The 22,424-nt window shown below is 52.4% G+C and overlaps 2 protein-coding genes across 2 annotated transcripts; both read left to right on the top strand.

Moving 5' to 3' along the window:
* The first annotated feature begins 3,703 nt into the window (after positions 1–3,703).
* Positions 3,704–19,692, top strand: LOC116938478 (uncharacterized). Its single transcript, XM_032945594.2, has 4 exons — positions 3,704–3,897; positions 9,964–10,060; positions 15,467–15,551; positions 18,946–19,692. Exons 3-4 carry the CDS (start codon positions 15,513–15,515, stop codon positions 19,684–19,686), a joined length of 780 nt encoding a protein of 259 aa, XP_032801485.2. The 5' UTR covers positions 3,704–3,897; positions 9,964–10,060; positions 15,467–15,512; the 3' UTR covers positions 19,687–19,692.
* LOC116938477 (uncharacterized) lies at positions 19,692–22,287 on the top strand. Its single transcript, XM_076064990.1, has one exon. It carries the CDS (start codon positions 19,889–19,891, stop codon positions 20,684–20,686), a length of 798 nt encoding a protein of 265 aa, XP_075921105.1. The 5' UTR covers positions 19,692–19,888; the 3' UTR covers positions 20,687–22,287.
* Positions 22,288–22,424: the final 137 nt, after the last annotated feature.

The raw sequence follows: 22,424 nt of genomic DNA, 5'->3' as shown, positions 1-22,424 counted from the left end.
ACTGTCTCTCTGTGTCTCTGTCTGTGTGTCTCTGTCTGTGTGTCTCACTGTTCGTCTCTGTCTCACTGTCTCTCACTGACTCACTGTCTGTGTGTCTAACTGTGTCTAACTGTGTCTCTGTCTGTGTGTCTCACTGTGTGTCTCTGTCTCACTGTCTCTCACTGTCTCACTATCTCTCTCTGTGTCTCTCTGTGTCTCACTGTCTCTCTGTGTGTCTGTCTGTGTGTCTCTGTCTGTGTGTCTCACTGTGTGTCTCTGTCTCACTGTCTCTCACTGACTCACTGTCTGTGTGTCTCACTGTCTCTCACTGTCTCTCACTGACTCACTGTCTGTGTGTCTCACTGTGTCTCTGTCTATGTGTCTCACTGTTCGTCTCTGTCTCACTGTCTCTCACTGTCTGTCTGTGTGTCTCTGTCTGTGTGTCTCACTGTGCGTCTCTGTCTCACTGTCTCTCACTGTGTCTCACTGTCTCACTATCTCTCTCTGTGTCTCTCTGTGTCTCTCTGTGTCACTGTCTCTCTGTGTCTCTGTCTGTGTGTCTCTGTCTATGTGTCTCACTGTTCGTCTCTGTCTCAATGTCTCTCACTGACTCACTATCTCTCTCTGTGTCTCTCTGTGTCTCTCTGTGTCACTGTCTCTCTGTGTCTCTGTCTGTGTGTCTCTGTCTATTTGTCTCACTGTTCGTCTCTGTCTCACTGTCTCTCACTGTCTCACTAGCTCTATCTGTGTCTCTCTGTGTCTCTCTGTCTCACTGTCTCTCTGTGTCTCTGTCTGTGTGTCTCTGTCTATTTGTCTCACTGTTCGTCTCTGTCTCACTGTCTCTCACTGACTCACTGTCTGTGTGTCTCACTGTGTCTCTGTCTGTGTGTCTCACTGCGTCTCTGTCTCACTGTCTCTCACTGTCTCACTAGCTCTCTCTGTGTCTCTCTGTGTCTCACTGTCTCACTGTCTCTCTCTGTGTCTCTCTGTGTCTCTCTGTGTCTCTCTATCTCACCGTCTCTCTGTGTCTCTGTCTGTGTGTCTCTGTCTATGTGTCTCACTGTTCGTCTCTGTCTCACTGTCTCTCACTGTCTCACTATCTCTCTCTGTGTCTCTCTGTGTCTCTCTGTGTCACTGTCTCTCTGTGTCTCACTGTGTCTCTGTCTATGTGTCTCAATGTGCGTCTCTGTCTCACTGTCTCTCACTGTCTCGCTATCTCTCTCTGTGTCTCTCTGTGTCTCTCTGTGTCTCTCTGTGTCACTGTCTCTCTGTGTCTCTGTCTGTGTGTCTCTGTCTGTGTGTCTCACTGTTCGTCTCTGTCTCACTGTCTCTCACTGACTCACTGTCTGTGTGTCTCACTGTGTCTCTGTCTGTGTGTCTCACTGTGCATCTCTGTCTCACTGTCTCTCACTGACTCACTATCTCTCTCTGTGTCTCTCTGTTTCTCACTGACTCACTGTCTGTGTGTCTCACTGTCTCTCTGTGTGTGTCTCACTGTGTCTCACTATCTCTCTCTGTGTCTCACTGTCTCATTGTCTCTCTGTGTCTCACTGTGTCTCTCCGTGTGTCTCACTGTGTGTGTCTGTCTGTGTGTGTCTCTCTGTGTGTGTCTCACTGTGTCTCACTATCTCTCTCTGTGTCTCACTGTCTCATTGTCTCTCTGTGTCTCTGTGTGTCTCTGTCTGTGTGTCTCACTGTGTCACTGTCTGTGTGTCTCACTGTGCGTCTCTGTCTCACTGTCTCTCACTGACTCGCTGTCTATGTGTCTCACTGTGTCTCTGTCTGTGTGTCTCACTGTGTGTCTCTGTCTCACTGTCTCTCACTGACTCACTATCTCTCTCTGTGTCTCACTGTCTCTCACTGACTCACTGTCTGTGTGTCTCACTGTGTCTCTGTCTGTGTGTCTCACTGACTCACTATCTCTCTCTGTGTCTCACTGTCTCACTGTCTCTCGCTGTCTCTCACTGTCTCACTGTGTCTCTGTCTGTGTGTCTCTGTCTATTTGTCTCACTGTTCATCTCTGTCTCACTGTCTCTCACTGACTCGCTGTCTCTGTGTCTCACTGTGTCTCTGTCTGTGTGTCTCACTGTGCGTCTCTGTCTCACTGTCTCTCACTGTCTCGCTATCTCTCTCTGTGTCTCTCTGTGTCTCTCTGTGTCACTGTCTCTCTGTGTCTCTGTCTGTGTGTCTCTGTCTATGTGTCTCACTGTTCGTCTCTGTCTCACTGTCTCTCACTGACTCACTATCTCTCTCTGTGTCTCTCTGTGTCTCTCTGTGTCACTGTCTCTCTGTGTCTCTGTCTGTGTGTCTCTGTCTATGTGTCTCACTGTTCGTCTCTGTCTCACTGTCTCTCACTGACTCGCTGTCTGTGTGTCTCACTGTGTCTCTGTCTGTGTCTCACTATCTCTCTCTGTGTCTCACTGTCTCATTGTCTCTCTGTGTCTCTGTCTGTGTGTCTCTGTCTATGTGTCTCACTGTTCGTCTCTGTCTCAATGTCTCTCACTGACTCACTGTCTGTGTGTCTCACTGTGTCTCTGTCTGTGTGTCTCACTGTGTCTCACTATCTCTCTCTGTGTCTCACTGTCTCACTGTCTCTCTGTGTCTCTGTCTGTGTGTCTCTGTCTATGTGTCTCACTGTTCGTCTCTGTCTCACTGTCTCTCACTGACTCACTGTCTGTGTGTCTAACTGTGTCTCTGTCTGTGTGTCTCACTGTTCGTCTCTGTCTCACTGTCTCTCACTGTCTCACTAGCTCTATCTGTGTCTCTCTGTGTCTCACTGTCTCACTGTCTCTCTGTGTCTCTGTCTGTGTGTCTCTGCCTATGTGTCTCACTGTTCGTCTCTGTCTCACTGTCTCTCGCTGTCTCTCACTGTCTCTCTGTGTGTCTGTCTGTGTGTCTCGCTGTGCGTCTCTGTCTCACTGTCTCTCACTGTGTCACTGTATCTCTCTGTCTCTATGTGTGTCCCTGTGTCTCCTTGTCTCCCCGAGTCTCCCTCCCAGTGTCTCTCTCTCTCACCGTGTCTCTCTCACCGTGTCTCTCTCCCTCACCGTGTCTCTCTCACCGTGTCTCTCTCACCGTGTCTCTCTCACCGTGTCTCTCTCTCTCACCGTGCCTCTCTCTCTCACTGTGTCTCTCTCACCGTGTCTCTCTCCCTCACCGTGTCTCTCTCACCGTGTCTCTCTCACCGTGTCTCTCTCACCATGTCTCTCTCTCTCACCGTGTCTCTCTCTCTCACTGTGTCTCTCTCTCTCACCGTGTCTCTCTCTCTCTCTCACCGTGTCTCTCTCTCTCACCGTGTCTCTCTCTCACCGTGTCTCTCTCTCTCTCTCACCATGTCTCTCTCTCTCACCGTGTCTCTCTCACCGTGTCTCTCTCACCGTGTCTCTCTCACCGTGTCTCTCTCTCACCGTGTCTCTCTCTCTCTCTCACCATGTCTCTCTCTCTCTCTCACCGTGTCTCTCTCACCATATCTCTCTCACCGTGACTCTCTCTCTCACCGTGTCTCTCTCACCGTGTCTCTCTCACCGTGTCTCTCTCACCATGTCTCTCTCTCTCACCGTGTCTCTCTCTCTCACTGTGTCTCTCTCTCTCACCGTGTCTCTCTCTCTCTCTCACCATGTCTCTCTCACTGTGTCTCTCTCACCGTGTCTCTCTCTCTCTCACCGTGTCTCTCTCTCCCTCTCACCGTGTCTCTCTCCCTCTCACCGTGTCTCTGCGGTGCAGCGTTTGCTCCGATCCCCTTTGGCGGTGTCTACCTCCCGGTGGAGATTCCCCCATCCCGGTGTCACCGGACTCCGCTGGTCCTGGCCTATGACCAGGCTCACTTCTCCGCCCTCGTCTCCACGGAGACGCGGAGACACGGAGACACGGAGACGCGGAGACACGGAGACACGGAGACACGGCCTGGGGCGCAGGACGGTGAGACGCACACACAGAGAGACGCGCGCACAGAGAGACACACGCAGAGAGACACGCAGAGAGACACACAGACACACACAGAGACACACAGACAGAGACACACACAGAGACACACACACACACAGAGACACACACACAGAGACACACACAGAGACACTGAGACACACACACAGAGACACACACACAGAGACACACAGACAGAGACACAGAGACACACACAGAGACACACACACAGAGACACACACACAGAGACACACACAGAGACACACACACACAGACACACACACAGAGACACACACACAGTGACACACACAGACACACACACAGAGACACACACAGTGACACACAGAGACACACACACAGACACACACACAGAGACACCCACAGAGACACACACACAGAGACACACACAGTGACACACGCAGAGACACACACAGAGACACACGCAGAGACACACGCAGAGACACACACAGAGACACACAGACACACACACAGAGACACACACAGAGACATACAGAGACACTGACAGAGACACACACAGAGACACACACACAAACACACACACAGAGAAACACACACACAGAGACACACACAGAGACACACACACACAGAGACACACACAGAGACACACACACACAGACACACACAGTGACACACAGAGACACACACAGAGACACACACAGTGACACACACAGAGACACACTCAGAGACACACAGAGACACACACAGAGACACACACAGAGACATACACAGACACACACAGAGACACACACACAGACACACACACACAGAGACACACACAGACACACACACAGAGACACACACAGAGACACACAGAGACACACACAGAGACACACACACAGAGACACACACAGACACACACACAGAGACACACACAGAGACACACACAGAGACACACACACAGAGACACACACACAGAGACACACACAGAGACACACACACAGACACACACAGAGACACGCACAGAGACACACACAGAGACATACACAGAGAGAGACACACACACAGAGACACACACACAGAGACACACATACAGAGACACACACACACATACACACACAGAGAGACACACACAGACACACACAGACACACACAGACACATACACAGACACACACACAGACATACACACAGAGACACACACACAGAGACACACACACAGAGACACACACACAGAGACACACAGACAGACACACACACAGAGACATACACAGAGAGAGACACACACACACATACACACACAGAGACACACACACAGAGACACAGACACACACAGAGACACACACAGAGACACGCACAGAGACACACACAGAGACATACACTGAGAGAGACACACACACAGAGACACACACAGAGACACACATACAGAGACACACACACACATACACACACAGAGACACACACACAGAGACACAGACACACACAGAGACACACACAGAGACACGCACAGAGACACACACAGAGACATACACAGAGAGAGACACACACACAGAGACACACACACAGAGACACACATACAGAGACACACACACACATACACACACAGAGAGACACACACAGACACACACAGACACACACACAGACACACACACAGACATACACACAGAGACACACACAGAGACACACACACAGAGACACACAGACAGAGACACACACAGAGACACACACAGAGACACACACAGAGACACACACAGAGACACACACAGAGACACACACAGAGACACACACAGAGACACACACACAGAGACACACACACAGAGACACACACAGAGATACACACAGAGACACACACGCAGAGACACACACACAGACACACACAGAGACACACACAGAGACACAACAACAACAACAACAACCGCCATTCGCCACTAAGTGGCGGTGACGTCACCACGACGCTTGTGCCAGGCTATGTGCACCCTGAGGCCACGTGAAGTGTCGAACGCCCGCTGGCAGGAGGTCACGGGGCAGACCCAGGTGCCACGGGTCGACTGACTGAGATGACTGGCTGATGCACCACCTGTGCCCCCTACTGTGCCAACCTGCTGTGCTTTAGCCACCCGGCGCTCCGCTCGCTGTTGTGAGCGTCGCTCCTCCGCCCTCCGTTGTTGTTGGAGGGCGACTGCGTCCAACTGCCCAGTAGCATCCTTCACGAGCCTCCTCCACAGAGGCCGATCTTGACACCGCTGGTACCAGTCATCGGCAAGTCCACTCAGCTCCACGTCCTCCTGTACCACATCACTCCATCTCTTCTCTAGCCCGTGCCGCGCCCGCTTAGCCCCCTCAATCCGGCCAAACAAAAGCTGTTTCGGCATGCGGTGGCTGGGCATGCGGGCTACATGACCCAGCCATCGCAGCCTTGCCTGCCGGAGGAGCTCACCGATGGGACCCTGCCCAGATCTTTCAAGGATTTGTGAGCTCCTCACACAATCCAGTCTGGTTAAACCCAGGATGGATCGTAGGCAGGTCAGCCTAAATGTTTCTAACCGGCGAAGATGTTCCATTAGGGGGGTCCACGTTTCGCAAGCGTAGAGAAGGGAGGGAATGACCGTGGCCGAGAAGACCTGAAGCTTAGTGCGGAGCGACAGACCAGGTAGCTTCCACACAGCGTTACGCAACCGATGAAAAGATATTGCCGCTCGACTGATTCGGAGTGAGACCTCTGCTGTTAAACTGGAGCCAGTCATAAGCACACTGCCCAGGTATGGGAAACTCTCCACTCTCTCCACAACTGCCCCATCACCGATTGGGAGTTGTGGGGGTGGAGTGTCCGATGGTACAAAACACCCAGGCAGGTGCTTAGTTTTGGTGGGGCTGATGGTAAGGCCCCACCTCTTAGTGGCACGCTCCAGTCTCAGCAGCAGCGTCTCCAACTCCTCCTCTGACTGAGCAGCTATTACCAAGTCATCAGCATACATAACGTGGTTGAGCAATAGGGAGCCATCCCTTGACCGCACCCGGGCATCGATTAGCCTCCCATTATATCTGTACCATATGGAGATTCCCCCGGTACAGCAATTGAAGGCTTCACGAACTACGTGGTCAAAATAGATGTTAAATAATGTGGGAGCCAGAGGACATCCCTGTCGCACCCCAAGGTGTACAGGGAATGGCTCTGACTCCCGGCCACGTAGTTTTACCCGGGCCCGCTCACCATCATGAAGGTCCTTAATGATCGTGAGCAGAGGGTCAGGTACTCCAAAAGCACGAAGAACGACCCAGAGCCCAGGCCTACTGATGGTATCATAGGCCTTGACCAGGTCAATAAAGCAGAGATGTAGGTCTTGTTGGAATTCCCTACACCTCTGCTGTAGGAGACGGACAGAAAATATGGCATCTGTGCAGGACCGCCCTTTCCTGAAACCGCATTGGGGCTCCGCAAGCCTCTCCTCAGCGTGCCTGGCAAGGCGATGCTGAATAATCCTTGCCAGGACCTTTCCCGGCACACTGAGGAGTGAGATGCCCCTGTAGTTGTTACAGTCTGTGCGGTCCCCCTTCTTAAAAAGGGGGACCACCAGGGCATCCTTCCAATCCTGCGGAACCCGTCCAGTGGTCCAGACTGTTGTTATGATGTCATATAGGGCAGTCTGTGCACAAACGCCACCCTCCCTCAGCATTTCGCTTGGGAGATCATCTCTGCCCGCTGCCTTTCCTGGTCTCAGACTCCGGATCGCCTTCAATACTTCCTCAGCAGATGGCACCTCAGCCAGCCACTCACAGGGGGTGACTTCATCCAATATTTGAGGCACCGCAGCCTCAGCACAGAGACACACACACACAGACACACACACAGACACACACACAGAGACACACACACAGAGACACACACAGAGACACACACACAGAGACACTGAGGCACACACAGAGACACACACACTCACACAGACACACACACTGAGATACATACACACACACTGAGAGACACACATACACAGAGACACACACACACAGAGACACACACACACACACAGAGACACACAGAGACACACACAGAGACACACACAGAGACACACACAGACAGAGAGACACACAGAGAGACACACACAGAGACACACACAGAGACACACACAGAGACACACACAGACAGAGAGACACACAGAGAGAGAGACACACAGAGACACACACAGACAGAGAGACACACAGAGACACAGACAGAGACACACACAGAGACACGGAGACACGGCCTGGGGCACAGGACGGTGAGACACGGGGACACACACAGAGACATGGTGGTTGTGGTTAATGTTGTGGTGGTTGTGGTTAATGTTGTGGTGGTTGTGGTTAATGTTGTGGTGGTTGTGGTTAATGTTGTGGTGGTTGTGGTTAATGTTGTGGTGATGATGATGGTTGTGGTTAATGTTGTGGTGGTGTTGTGGTTAATATTGTGGTGGTGTTGTGGTTAATGTTGTGGTGGTAGTTGTTGTTGTGGTTAATGTTGTGGTGGTGTTGTGGTTAATATTGTGGTGGTGTTGTGGTTAATGTTGTGGTGGTGGTGGTTGTTGTGGTTAATGTTGTGGTGGTTGTTGTGGTTAATGTTGTGGTGGTGTTGTGGTTAATGTTGTGGTGGTGGTTGTTGTGGTTAACGTGGTGGTTAATGTTGTGGTGGTTGTGGTGCTGGTGGCTAATGTCGTGGTGGTTGTGGTTAATGTTGTGGTGGTGTTGTGGTTAATATTGTGGTTAATGGTGTGGTTGTTGTTGTGGTGGTGGTTGTTGATGTGGTGGTTAATGTTGTGGTGGTGTTGTGGTTAATGTTGTGGTTAATGTTGTGGTGGTGGTTAATGTTGTGGTTAATGTTGTGGTTAATGTTGTGGTGGTGTTGTTGTGGTGGTTAATGTTGTGGTTAATGTTGTGGTTGGTGTTGTGGTGGTGGTGTTGTTGTGGTGGTTAATGTTGTTATTAATGTTGTGGTTAATATTGTGGTTGTTGTTGTGGTGGTGGTTGTTGATGTGGTGGTTAATGTTGTGGTTAATGTTGTGGTTTTTGTGTTGGTTGTTGTGGTGGTGGTGGTTAATGTTGTGGTTAATGTTGTGGTTGTTGTGTTGGTTGTTGTGGTGGTGGTTAATGTTGTGGTTAATGTTGTGGTTGTTGTTGTGGTGGTGGTTGTTGTGGTGGTGGTTAATGTTGTGGTTAATATTGTGGTTAATGTTGTGGTTAATGTCGTGGTGGTGGTTAATGTTGTGGTTAATGTTGTGGTTAATGTTGTGGTGGTGGTTGTTGTGGTGGTGGTTAATGTTGTGGTGGTGGTTAATGTTGTGGTGGTGGTTAATGTTGTTGTGGTGGTTGTTGTGGTGGTGGTGGTTAATGTTGTGGTTAATGTTGTGGTGGTGGTGTTGTTGTGGTGGTTAATGTTGTGGTTGTTGTTGTGGTTAATGTTGTGGTGGTGGTGTTGTTGTGGTGGTTAATGTTGTGGTTAATGTTGTGGTTGTTGTTGTGGTTGTTGTGGTGGTGGTGGTTGTTGTGGTGGTGGTTAATGTTGTGGTGGTGGTTAATGTTGTTGTGGTGGTTGTTGTTGTGGTGGTGGTGGTTAATGTTGTGGTTGTTGTTGTTGTGGTGGTGGTGTTGTTGTGGTGGTTAATGTTGTGGTTAATGTTGTGGTTGTTGTTGTTGTGGTTGTTGTGGTGGTGGTGGTTGTTGTGGTGGTGGTTAATGTTGTGGTGGTGGTTAATGTTGTTGTGGTGGTTGTTGTGGTGGTGGTGGTTAATGTTGTGGTTAATGTTGTGGTGGTGGTGTTGTTGTGGTGGTTAATGTTGTGGTTGTTGTTGTGGTTAATGTTGTGGTGGTGGTGTTGTTGTGGTGGTTAATGTTGTGGTTAATGTTGTTGTGGTGGTTAATGTTGTGGTTAATGTTGTGGTTGTTGTTGTGGTGGTGGTGTTGTTGTGGTGGTTAATGTTGTGGTTGTTGTTGTTGTGGTTGTTGTGGTGGTTGTTGTGGTGGTGGTTAATGTTGTGGTGGTGGTTAATGTTGTTGTGGTGGTTGTTGTGGTGGTGGTGGTTAATGTTGTGGTTGTTGTTGTGGTTGTTGTGGTGGTGGTGGTGGTGGTGTTGAGTCAGCGTTGGTGCCGCTGACTGATGCTCTGCACGAGCTGCTTCCTCTACACTTCGCTGTCGACCCTGGGGACAGCTGGGACGGAGACATCTCCAGCTGCAGGTCACTCGCTGTCTCTCTGTCTCGCTGTCTCTCTGCTGTGTCTGTCTCTCTGTCTCTCTGTGTCTCTGTCTCTCTCTGTGTCTGTCTCTCTGTCTCTCTGTGTCTCTCTGTGTCTCTGTCTCTCTCTGTGTCTGTCTCTCTGTCTCTCTGTGTCTCTCTGTGTCTCTGTGTCTCTCTGTGTCTCTGTCTCTCTGCTGTGTCTGTCTCTCTGTCTCTGTCTCTCTGTGTCTCTGTGTCTCTCTGTGTCTCTCTGCTGTGTCTCTGTGTGCCTCTGTGTCTCTGTGTCTCTCTGTGTCTCTGTGTCTCTGTCTGTGTCTCTGTGTCTCTTTGTGTCTCTCTGCTGTGTCGCTGTGTGTCTCTCTGTGTGTCTCTGTGTCTCTGTGTCTCTCTGTCTCTGTCTCTCTGTGTCTCTGTGTGTCTCTCTCCGTCTCTCTCTGTGTCTCTCTGTCTCTCTGTCTCTCTGCTGTGTCTGTGTCTCTGTCTCTCTGTGTCTGTCTCTCTGTGTCTCTGTGTCTCTCTGTGTCTCTGTCTCTCTCTGTGTCTCTCTGCTGTGTCTCTGTGTGCCTCTCTGTGTGTGTCTCTGTGTCTCTCTGTCTCTCTGCTGTGTCTGTCTCTCTGTCTCTGTCTCTCTGTGTCTCTGTGTCTCTGTGTCTCTCTGTGTCTCTGTCTCTCTGCTGTGTCTGTCTCTCTGTCTCTCTGCTGTGTCTGTCTCTCTGTCTCTGTCTCTCTGTGTCTGTCTCTCTGTGTCTCTCTGTGTCTCTCTCTGTGTCTCTCTGCTGTGTCTCTGTGTGTCTCTGTGTCTCTGTCTCTCTCTGTGTCTCTCTGTGTCTCTCTGTGTCTCTGTGTCTCTGTCTGTGTGTCTCTGTGTCTCTCTGTGTCTCTCTGTCTGTGCCTCTGTGTCTCTGTGTGTCTCTGTCTCTCTGCTGTGTCTGTCTCTCTGTCTCTGTCTCTCTGTGTCTGTCTCTCTGTGTCTCTCTGTGTCTGTGTCTCTCTCTGTGTCTCTCTGCTGTGTCTCTGTGTGTCTCTCTGTGTCTCTCTGTCTGTGCCTCTGTGTCTCTGTGTGTCTCTCTCCGTCTCTCTCTGTGTTTCTCTGTGTCTCTGTGTCTCTGTCTGTGTCTCTGTGTCTCTTTGTGTCTCCCTGCTGTGTCTCTCTGTGTCTCTCTGTGTGTCTCTGTGTGTCTCTGTGTCTCTGTCTCTATGTGTCTCTGTGTGTCTCTCCGTCTCTCTCTGTGTCTCTCTGCTGTGTCTCTCTGTGTCTCTGTGTGTCTCTCTGTGTCTCTGTCTCTCTCTGTGTCTCTCTGCTGTGTCTCTGTGTGCCTCTCTGTGTGTGTCTCTGTGTCTCTGTGTCTCTGTGTCTCTCTGTGTCTCTGTCTGTGTCTCTTTGTGTCTCTCTGCTGTGTCTCTGTGTGTCTCTCTGTGTGTCTCTGTGTCTCTGTGTCTCTCTGTCTCTGTCTCTCTGTGTCTCTGTGTGTCTCTCTCCGTCTCTCTCTGTGTCTCTCTGTCTCTCTGTCTCTCTGCTGTGTCTGTCTCTCTGTCTCTCTGTGTCTGTCTCTCTGTGTCTCTGTGTCTCTCTGTGTCTCTGTCTCTCTCTGTGTCTCTCTGCTGTGTCTCTGTGTGCCTCTCTGTGTGTGTCTCTGTGTCTCTTTGTCTCTCTGCTGTGTCTGTCTCTCTGTCTCTGTCTCTCTGTGTCTGTCTCTCTGTGTCTCTGTGTCTCTCTGTGTCTCTGTCTCTCTCTGTGTCTCTCTGCTGTGTCTCTGTGTGCCTCTCTGTGTGTGTCTCTGTGTCTCTCTGTCTCTCTGCTGTGTCTGTCTCTCTGTCTCTGTCTCTCTGTGTCTGTCTCTCTGTGTCTCTGTGTCTCTCTGTGTCTCTGTCTCTCTCTGTGTCTCTCTGCTGTGTCTCTGTGTGCCTCTGTGTGTGGGTCTCTGTGTCTCTGTGTCTCTCTGTGTCTCTGTGTCTCTGTCTGTGTCTCTGTGTCTCTTTGTGTCTCTCTGCTGTGTCTCTGTGTGTCTCTCTGTGTGTCTCTGTGTCTCTCTGTCTCTGTCTCTCTGTGTCTCTGTGTGTCTCTCTCCGTCTCTCTCTGTGTCTCTCTGTCTCTCTGTCTCTCTGCTGTGTCTGTGTCTCTGTCTCTCTGTGTCTGTCTCTCTGTGTCTCTGTGTCTCTCTGTGTCTCTGTCTCTCTCTGTGTCTCTCTGCTGTGTCTCTGTGTGCCTCTCTGTGTGTGTCCCTGTGTCTCTGTGTCTCTCTGTGTCTCTGTGTCTCTGTCTGTGTCTCTGTGTCTCTTTGTGTCTCTCTGCTGTGTCTCTGTGTGTCTCTCTGTGTGTCTCTGTGTCTCTGTGTGTCTCTCTCCGTCTCTCTCTGTGTCTCTCTGCTGTGTCTCTCTGTGTCTCTGTGTGTCTCTCTGCTGTGTCTCTGAGTCTCTCTACTGTGTCTGTGTGTCTCTGTGTCTCTCTGTGTCTCTCTGTGTCACTGTCTCTCTGTGTCTCTTTGTCTCTGCTGTGTCTCTCTACTGTGTCTGTGTGTCTCTGTGTGTCTCTCTCCATCTCTCTCTGTGTCTCTCTGCTGTGTCTGTGTCTCTCTACTGTGTCTCTCTGTGTGTGTCTCTCTCTGTCTAACTGTGTGTCTCTCTGTGTCTCTGTGTGTCTCTCTGCTGTGTCTGTGTGTCTCTGTGTCTCTCTGTGTCTCTCTGTGTCACTGTCTCTCTGTGTCTCTGTGTCTCTCTACTGTGTCTCTCTACTGTGTCTGTGTGTCTCTGTGTCTCTCTGTGTGTCTCTCTGTCTCTGTGTGTCTCTCTGCTGTGTCTCTGTGTCTCTCTACTGTGTCTCTCAGTGTGTCTCTGTGTCTCTCTGCTGTGTCTCTCTGTGTCTTTCTCTGTGTGTCTCTGTGTCTCTCTCTCTGTGTATCTGTCTCTCTCTGTGTCTCTGTGTCTCTCTGTGTGTCTCTGTGTCTCTCTCTGTCTAACTGTGTGTCTGTGTCTCTCTCTGTGTCTCTGTGTGTCTCTCTGCTGTGTTTCTGTGTCTCTGTGTCTCTCTACTGTGTCTCTCTGTGTGTCTCTGTGTCTCTCTGAGTCTCTCTACTGTATCTGTGTGTCTCTGTTTCTCTCTGTGTCTCTCTCTGTCTAACTGTGTGTCTCTGTCTCTCTGTGTCTCTGTGTCTCTCTGTGTGTCTCTGTGTCTCTCTACTGTGTCTCTCTGTGTGTCTCTGTGTCTCTCTCTGTGTCTCTGTGTCTGTGTCTCTCAGTGTCTCTGTCTCTCTGTGTCTCTCTGTCTCTGTGTCTCTGTGTCTCTCTCTGTGTCTCTGTGTCTCTCTCTGTCTAACTGTGTGTCTCTGTGTCTCTGTGTGTCTCTCTGCTGTGTCTCTGTGTCTCTGTGTCTCTCTACTGTGTCTCTCTGTGTGTCTCTGTGTCTCTCTGAGTCTCTCTACTCTGTCTGTGTGTCTCTGTTTCTCTCTGTGTCTCTCTCTGTCTAACTGTGTGTCTCTGTCTCTGTCTCTCTGTGTCTCTGTGTCTCTCTGTGTGTCTCTGTGTCTCTCTACTGTGTCTCTCTGTGTGTCTCTGTGTCTCTCTCTGTGTCTCTGTGTCTGTGTCTCTCTGTGTCTCTGTCTCTCTGTGTCTCTCTGTCTCTGTGTCTCTCTCTGTGTCTCTGTGTCTCTCTCTGTCTAACTGTGTGTCTCTGTGTCTCTGTGTGTCTCTCTGCTGTGTCTCTGTGTCTCTGTGTCTCTCTACTGTGTCTCTCTGTGTGTCTCTGTGTCTCTCTGAGTCTCTCTACTCTGTCTGTGTGTCTCTGTCTCTCTGTGTCTCTGTGTGTCTCTGTGTCTCTCTGTGTGTCTCTGTCTCTCTCTGTGTCTATCGCTGTGTTTCTCTGTGTCTCTGTGTCTCTCTACTGTGTCTCTGTGTCTCTCTGCTGTGTCTCTCTGTATCTCTCTCTGTCTCTGTCTCTCTGGTTCTGTCTCTCTGCTGTATCTCTCTGTCTAACTGTGTGTCTCTGTCTCTCTCTATGTCTCTCTGCTGTGTCTCTCTGTCTCTCTCTGTCTCTGGCTCTGTCTCTGTCTCTCTGGTTCTGTCTCTCTGCTGTGTCTCTCTGTCTAACTGTGTGTCTCTGTCCCTCTCGCTGCGTCTATCCGTGTGGCTGTCTCCCTGCTGTGTCTCCCTGCTGTGTTTTTTGTGTTTGTGTCTCTGTGTCTCTCGCTGTGTCTCTGTGTCTCTCTGCTGTGTCTCTCTGTGTCTCTCTGTGTCTCTCTGCTGTGTCTCTCTGTGTCTCTCTGTCTCTCTGTGTCTCTCTCTGTGTCTTTCTGTGTCTCTCTGTGTCTTTCTGTGTCTCTCTGTGTCTCTCTGCTGTGTCTCTCTGTGTCTCTCTGTCTCTCTGTGTCTCTCTCTGTGTCTTTCTGTGTCTCTCTGTGTCTTTCTGTGTCTTTCTGTGTCTCTATGTGTCTCCGTGTCTCTCTGTGTCTCTCTGTATCTCCCTCTGTCTCTGTCTCTCTCCGTCTCTCTCTGTGTCTCTCTGCTGTGTCTCTGTCTAACTGTGTGTCTCTGTCTCTCTCTGTGTCTCTCTGCTGTGTCTCTGTGTCTCTCTGTGTCTCTCTCTGTGTCTCTGTGTCTCTCTGTATCTCTCTCTGTCTCTCTCCGTCTCTCTCTGTGTTTCTCTGCTGTGTCTCTCTGTCTAACTGTGTGTCTCTGTCTCTCTCCGTCTCTCTCTGTGTCTCTCTACTGTGTCTGTGTGTCTCCATTTGTGTCTCTGTCTCTCTGTCTCTGTCTCTCTGCTGTGTCTCTGTGTCTCTCTGTGTCTCTCTACTGTGTCTGTGTGTCTCCATGTGTGTCTCTGTCTCTCTGTCTCTCTGCTGTGTCTCTATGTCTCTCTGTGTCTCTCTGTATCTCTCTCTGTCTCTGTCTCTCTCCGTCTCTCTCTGTGTCTCTCTGCTGTGTTTCTCTGTCTAACTGTGTGTCTCTGTCTCTCTCCGTCTCTCTCTGTGTCTCTGTGTGTGTCTATCTGTGTCTCTCTCTGTGTCTCTGTGTCTCTCTGTGTCTCTCTGTATCTCTCTGTCTCTGTCTCTCTCCGTCTCTCTCTGTGTCTCTCTGCTGTGTCTCTCTGTCTAACTGTGTGTCTCTGTCCCTCTCTGTCTCTGTCTCTCTGTGTCTCTCTGTGTGTCTCTGTGTCTCTCTGTGTCTCTCCCCGTGTCTCTCCCCGTGTCTCACCCCGTGTCTCTCCCCGTGTCTCTCCCCGTGTCTCACCCCGTGTCTCTCCCCGTGTCTCTCCCCGCGTGTCTCCGTGTCTCTCCCCGCGTCTCTCCCTGCGTGTCTCCGTGTCTTACCCTGTGTCTCACTCCGTGTGTCCCCGTGTCTCCCTGCGTGTCTCCGTGTCTTACCCTGTGTCTCACCCCATGTGTCCCCGTGTCTCCCTGCGTGTCTCCGCAGGCTGTCTCTGTCTCTGGAGCAGCGTCTGGAGCTGCTGCACTCCTACATGGACGTCGTCTGTGTCCCTTACCCTGACGAGGGGCAGGTAAACAACATCAACAACAACATCAACAACAACATCAACAACATCAACAACAACATCAACATCAACAACAACATCAACAACATCAACAACAACATAAGCGTCAACATTAACGTCATCAACATCGTCAACAACAACATCAACAACAACATCAACAACATCAACAACAACGTCAACATCATTAACGTCATCAACATCATCGTCGTCAACATCGTCAACATCATCAACAACAACATCAACAAGAACATGAACATCCACAACATCATCATCAACATCATCACTATACACTACACTATACACTACACTACTATACACTATACTGTACACTACACTATACACTACACTACTATACACTACACTATACACTACACTACTATACACTATACTGTACACTACACTATACACTACACTACTATACACTACACTACTATACACTACACTACTATACACTGCACTATACACTACACTACTATACACTACACCACTATACACTACACTACTATACACTGCACTATACACTCCACTATACACTACATTACTATACACTACACTACTATACTAAACACTACACTACTCTACACTACACTATACACTACACTATACGCTACACTACTATACACTACACACTACACTATACACTACACACTGCACCACTATACACTACACTACTATACACTACACTATACACTACACTACTACACACTACACTATACACTACACTACTATACACTACACTATACACTACGACACACTACACTACTATACACTACACTATACACTACACTATACACTACACTATACACTACACTACTATACACTACACTACTATACACTACACTATACACTACACTACTATACACTACACTACACACTACACTACAACACACTACACTACTATACACTACACTAATATACACTACACTATACACTACACTACTATACACTACACTACTACACACTACACTACTATACACTACACACTACACTATACACTACACTACTATACACTACACTACTATACACTACACTACTATACACTACACACTACACTACATTACTATACACTACACTACTACACACTACATTACTATACACTACAGACTACACTACTATACACTATACACTACACTACTATACACTACACACTACACTACACTACTATACACTACACTACTATACACTACACCACTATACACTACACATTACACACTACACTATACACTACTACACACTACACTACTACACACTACACTACTACACACTACACTACTATACACTATACACTACACTACTATACACTACACTACTATACACTACACTACTATACACTACACTATACACTACACTATACACTACACTACTATACACTACACTACACACTACACTACAACACACTACACTACTATACACTACACTAATATACACTACACTATACACTACACTACTATACACTACACTACTATACACTACACTACTACACACTACACTACTATACACTACACACTACACTATACACTACACTACTATACACTACACTACTATACACTACACTACTATACACTACACACTACACTACATTACTATACACTACACTACTACACACTACATTACTATACACTACAGACTACACTACTATACACTATACACTACACTACTATACACTACACACTACACTACACTACTATACACTACACTACTATACACTACACCACTATACACTACACATTACACACTACACTATACACTACTACACACTACACTACTACACACTACACTACTACACACTACACTACTATACACTACACACTACACTACTACACACTACACTACTACACACTACACTACTATACACTACACTACTATACACTACACACTACACTACTATACACTACACACTACACTACACTACTACACAGTACACTACACACTACACTACTACACACTACACTACACTACTACACAGTACACTACACAGTACACTACTACACACTACACTATACACACTACACTACACACTACACTACACACTACACTACTATACACTACACTACACACTACACTACTACACAGTACACTACACACTACACTACACTGTACTCTACACTGTACTCTACGATGTGACGATGATGAACGTCGTCAATGCGATCGGTCCCAAGTGCAGTCTGGGGGTGGTGGTGGAGGGGCGTGAGGCGTCCCACGATCCTGTCCGATGGTGATGTTGTCCGATGGTGATCCTGTCCGATGGTGATCCTGTCCGATGGTGATCCTGTCCGATGGTGATCCTGTCCGATGATGATGTCCGATGGTGATCCTGTCCGATGGTGATCCTGTCCGATGGTGATCCTGTCCGATGGTGATCTTGTCCTATGGTGATCTTGTCCCATGATGATGTCCGATGGTGATCCTGTCCGATGGTGATCTTGTCCGATGGTGATCCTGTCCGATGGTGATGTTGTCCGATGGTGATCTTGTCCGATGGTGATCCTGTCCGATGGTGATGTTGTCCCATGATGATGTCCGATGGTGATCTTGTCCGATGGTGATCTTGTCCGATGGTGATCTTGTCCCATGATGATGTCCGATGGCGATGTCATCCGATGGTGATCTTGTCCGATGGTGATGTCCGATGGTGATCCTGTCCGATGGTGATCCTGTCCGATGGTGATGTTGTCCCATGATGATGTCCGATGGTGATCTTGTCCGATGGTGATCTTGTCCGATGGTGATCTTGTCCGATGGTGATCTTGTCCCATGATAATGTCCGATGGTGATCCTGTTCAATGGTGATCTTGTCCGATGGTGATCCTGTCCGATGGTGATCTTGTCCGATGGTGATCTTGTCCGATGGTGATCTTGTCCCATGATGATGTCCGATGGTGATCCTGTCCAATGGTGATCTTGTCCGATGGTGATCCTGTCCGATGGTGATGTTGTCCCATGATGATGTCTGATGGTGATCTTGTCCGATGGTGATCTTGTCCGATGGTGATCTTGTCCGATGGTGATCTTGTCCCATGATGATGTCCGATGGTGATCCTGTCCGATGGTGATCTTGTCCGATGGTGATCCTGTCCGATGGTGATGTTGTCCCATGATGATGTCTGATGGTGATCTTGTCCGATGGTGATCTTGTCCGATGGTGATCCTGTCTGATGGTGAACTTGTCCGATGGTGATCTTGTCCGATGGTGATCCTGTCCGTTGGTGATGTCGTCCGTTGGTGATACTGTCCGATGGTGATCTTGTCCAATGGTGATGTCATCCGATGGTAATCTTGTCCGATGGTGATGTCATCCGATGGTAATCTTGTCCGATGGTGATGTCCGATGGTGATGCTGTCCGATGGTGATCCTGTCCGATGGTGATCTTGTCCGATGGTGATCTTGTCCGCCTTCCAGGCTACCTCCGAATCGCCATCAAAATCCCTCGACCCATCACCACCTCCTCAACCTCCTCCTCCTCCCACCACCTCCTGCTCCTCCTCCTCATCATCCTCCTCCTCCTCGGCGGACGCCACCGACGCCGTCACCGCCGTCGCCTCCTCCTCCTCCTCCTCCTCGTCACGGCCCAACGCTTCGGCCAGCGTCGGCTCCTCCCCTGCCTCCTCCTCATCATCCTCATCATCCTCGTCGGCGACATCCGGCACCACCGACATTGCTCCTCCTCATCCTCCTCCTCCTCCGTCGTCGTCGACCAAACCCAGGCCGTCCAAATCGTCCGGCAAGCGCGGCGTCGGCGCCGCTGACAGGGAGCGGAGCGCCGCCTCCGCCGCCTCCACCGCCTCCGCCGCCTCCGCCGCCTCCGCCGGTGCCTCCGCCGCCTCCGCCGCCTCCGCCGGCGGAGGCGGCGCCGGTGACTCTGTGGCGTCGAAGCTCGGCCACTTGGGGCGAACCATCGGCCACCGTCTGCGCCGAAACGTCGGCGGGCTGATGCACGCCTCCGGCGGCGGCGGCAAGACGGCCGCCGCCGGAGGCGACAACGCCGGGGCCGGTAAGACGGCCGCGGCGAGGAAACGCCGCGGCCACGAGCCACCGCCACCGGCGGCACCACCGGCGGTGGCGCGGCGGTGGTGCCGGCGGTGCCCGCCGTGGCCGCCGCCGCCGGTGGTGCCGGCGGCCCCGCCGAGGACGTGCGGCTGAGCCTGGCCATCCTGCGGGCGTCGGCGCAGGGCGAGCGGAAGTTCCTGCTGGCGGCGTCGCTCTCTGGCGGCGCCAAACACCGCTACCACGACGAGATGATCCGCAACTACGTCGCCGACGCCCAGCGGCGCTTCAACGCCGAGGTGGAGGCCCGCCGGGGGCCGCGGCCGCGGCCGCGGCCGCGGCCGGCGAGCGGCCGGCGATGACGGCCGGCGACGGCGGTGGCGGTGGTCGCGGTGCCGGCCGTGTCGGCGGCGGCGGTAGCGGCACGGCGACGTCTCCGTCTCGCTCTCAGGCCCAGCCCGCCGCCGGCCCGTCGCTCAGGAAGACCGCCAACTGGCTGAGCGGGGCGGCCGTCCGGGACAATCCCTACGCCGGCTACCAGCCGGCGGCCCAGCAGCTGACGCAGCAGCAGCAGCAACAGCATCAGCAGCAGCAACAGCAGCAGCAGCAGCAACAGCAGCAGCAGCAGCAACAGCAGCAGCAGCAGCTCACACAGCTCAACGCGTACGACACCACCGACACCACCGCCTACAGCGGCATTCCACGTCCGCAGCTCATGGGCTCCTCCTCGTCCCTGTCCTCATCGCCTTTTCGGCAGCAGCAGCAGCAGCAGCATCATCAGCATCATCATCAGCATCATCAGCAGCAGCTCCCCGCGGGCCCCTCCTCGCTGCCGCCCTCCCTGGAGGGGGGGCCGAGGACGCGCGACCGCGGAGGCGGCCGGGGCGGACCCGGCGGGGACGACTGCGACCGTCGCTCCGCCTGGCGCGACCGGCCGCCGTCCCCGACGTCCTACGGCCCAGCCGGCGCCTACGGCGGGGCCGGCGGGGCCTTGGGGAGGGCGGCGTTCGCGGGGACGCCCGGCGGGCCCGCCGAGTTCCGGGTCTTCTCGGGCCCCACGGAGGACGAGGTGAGCGGCACGTGGCTGAGCCACCGCGCGTCGCCCTCGGCCTACAGCATGGCCGGCAAGTCGCTGCCCCGGCACGCCGACTACTGAGCACCGCGTCGGGCGTCACCGCCGAGGGCGGGCGTCACCGCCGAGGGCGGGAGAGGGGGGATAGGAGGATGTTGGGCGATGGTGGTGTGGCGGGGAGGGAGGAGGTGGACGAGGTGTGAAGAGGAGGAGACGATTGATGGAGGGGGAGGATGCGGAGGCGACGAGGGCGATGACGGAGGAGGGAGTTGCTCCGTCCGTTGCGTCCGTGCGTGACAGACGCCGTGGTTTGGTTGTGGAGTGGTCGTGGCCTGGTTGAGGAGTGGTGGACGTGGCCTGGTTGAGGAGTGGTCGTGGCCTGGTTGGGGAGTGGTGGACGTGGCCTGGTTGAGGAGTGGTCGTGGCCTGGTTGGGGAGTGGACGTGGCCTGGTTGAGGGTGGACGTGGCCTGGTTGTGGAGTGGTCGTGGCCTGGTTGAGGAGTGGTGGACGTGGCCTGGTTGAGGAGTGGTCGTGGCCTGGTTGGTGAGTGGTCGTGGCCTGGTTGAGTGGTGGACGTGGCCTGGTTGAGGAGTGGTCGTGGCCTGGTTGAGGAGTGGGCGTGGCCTGGTTGAGGAGTGGTCGTGGCCTGGTTGTGGAGTGGTCGTGGCCTGGTTGAGGAGTGGTCGTGGCCTGGTTGTGGAGTGGTCGTGGCCTGGTTGGTGAGTGGATGTGGCCTGGTTGAGGAGTGGTCGTGGCCTGGTTGAGGAGTGGTCGTGGCCTGGTTGAGGAGTGGTCGTGGCCTGGTGGTGAGTGGTCGTGGCCTGGTTGAGGGGTGGATGTGGCCTGGTTGAGGAGTGGTCGTGCCTGGTTGTGGAGTGGTCGTGGCCTGGTTGAGGAGTGGATGTGGCCTGGTTGGGGAGTGGTCGTGGCCTGGTTGAGGAGTGGTCGTGGCCTGGTTGAGGAGTGGTGGTTGCTTGGTTTTCGTTTTTTCCTTTGTTGCTTCATTTCAGTTCCATTCGCCATCGGCACATTTCAGTTTGTCGAGGAGGTCCGACGGATCCGTCTCTCTCGTGTGTCTCTCATGCGTCTCTCTCTCTCGCCGCACGTGTCTCTCTCACCACAGAGGGACGAGGGAGAGAGAGAGAGAGACTTTTTGACTTTTAAACCGAGTTCATCGCCACCAGTGCGAAACGACAACCAGACAAAAACGTTCAAGGGGACCGCGCGAGTTCCCCGGCGCACGGAGTGGCACGCCTGCTCCAGTCGGAGCCCCCCGCCTCGAGCGAGGCCCTCCAGCGTAGCCACCGCTGAGCAGCCTGCCACTTTTCCCCCGCGGGTTTTGAAAATTTGCCACCTTGGCCTGGGGCGCCGCGCGCCGAGTTCACGAGGCCCCGCGGTGGTTTATTCGCCACGCGGGGGTGGCGTACCCCACGCACACAAACCGAGAGATGGACCCCCCCCCCCCCCCGCAAAGAGCCGGCAACGGCGGCCACAACGTTGAACGCTCCAGGCGGCGTCCGGTGTGCACCGGCCTCCGCCAGGCGTCCACCACCACGGGAGAGTCCCGGGAGGGGAGGGCCGCTTGGCGAGGCAGCGCCTCGACGCACAGCGCCCTCGGCAGAGCCCCCTCCCCGAGTCGCCGGAGGAGGAGGGGAGTGGGGAGGGGAGTGGGGGGGGGGGGGGGGGGTGCTGTAGGCCGCCGCCGTCCAGGCCCACGTCAGGGGCGAGGGTCGGCGCCGTCCAGGGCCGCCGCTGCTCCGCCTATCCGTGCGGCGGCCGCCCCCCTCGCAGCCCGCAGCCTGGAGGCCATCGCCCTGGCG

This window comes from Petromyzon marinus, unplaced genomic scaffold (genome assembly GCF_048934315.1).
Source record: "Petromyzon marinus isolate PM22_M1 ecotype Great Lakes invasive population unplaced genomic scaffold, UKy_Petmar_22M1.pri1.0 PM_Scaffold_96, whole genome shotgun sequence".
NCBI classification, from domain to species: Eukaryota; Metazoa; Chordata; class Hyperoartia; order Petromyzontiformes; family Petromyzontidae; genus Petromyzon; species Petromyzon marinus.
Note: the sequence above shows the minus strand (reverse complement) of the source record. Positions and strands in the feature narration are given on the sequence as shown.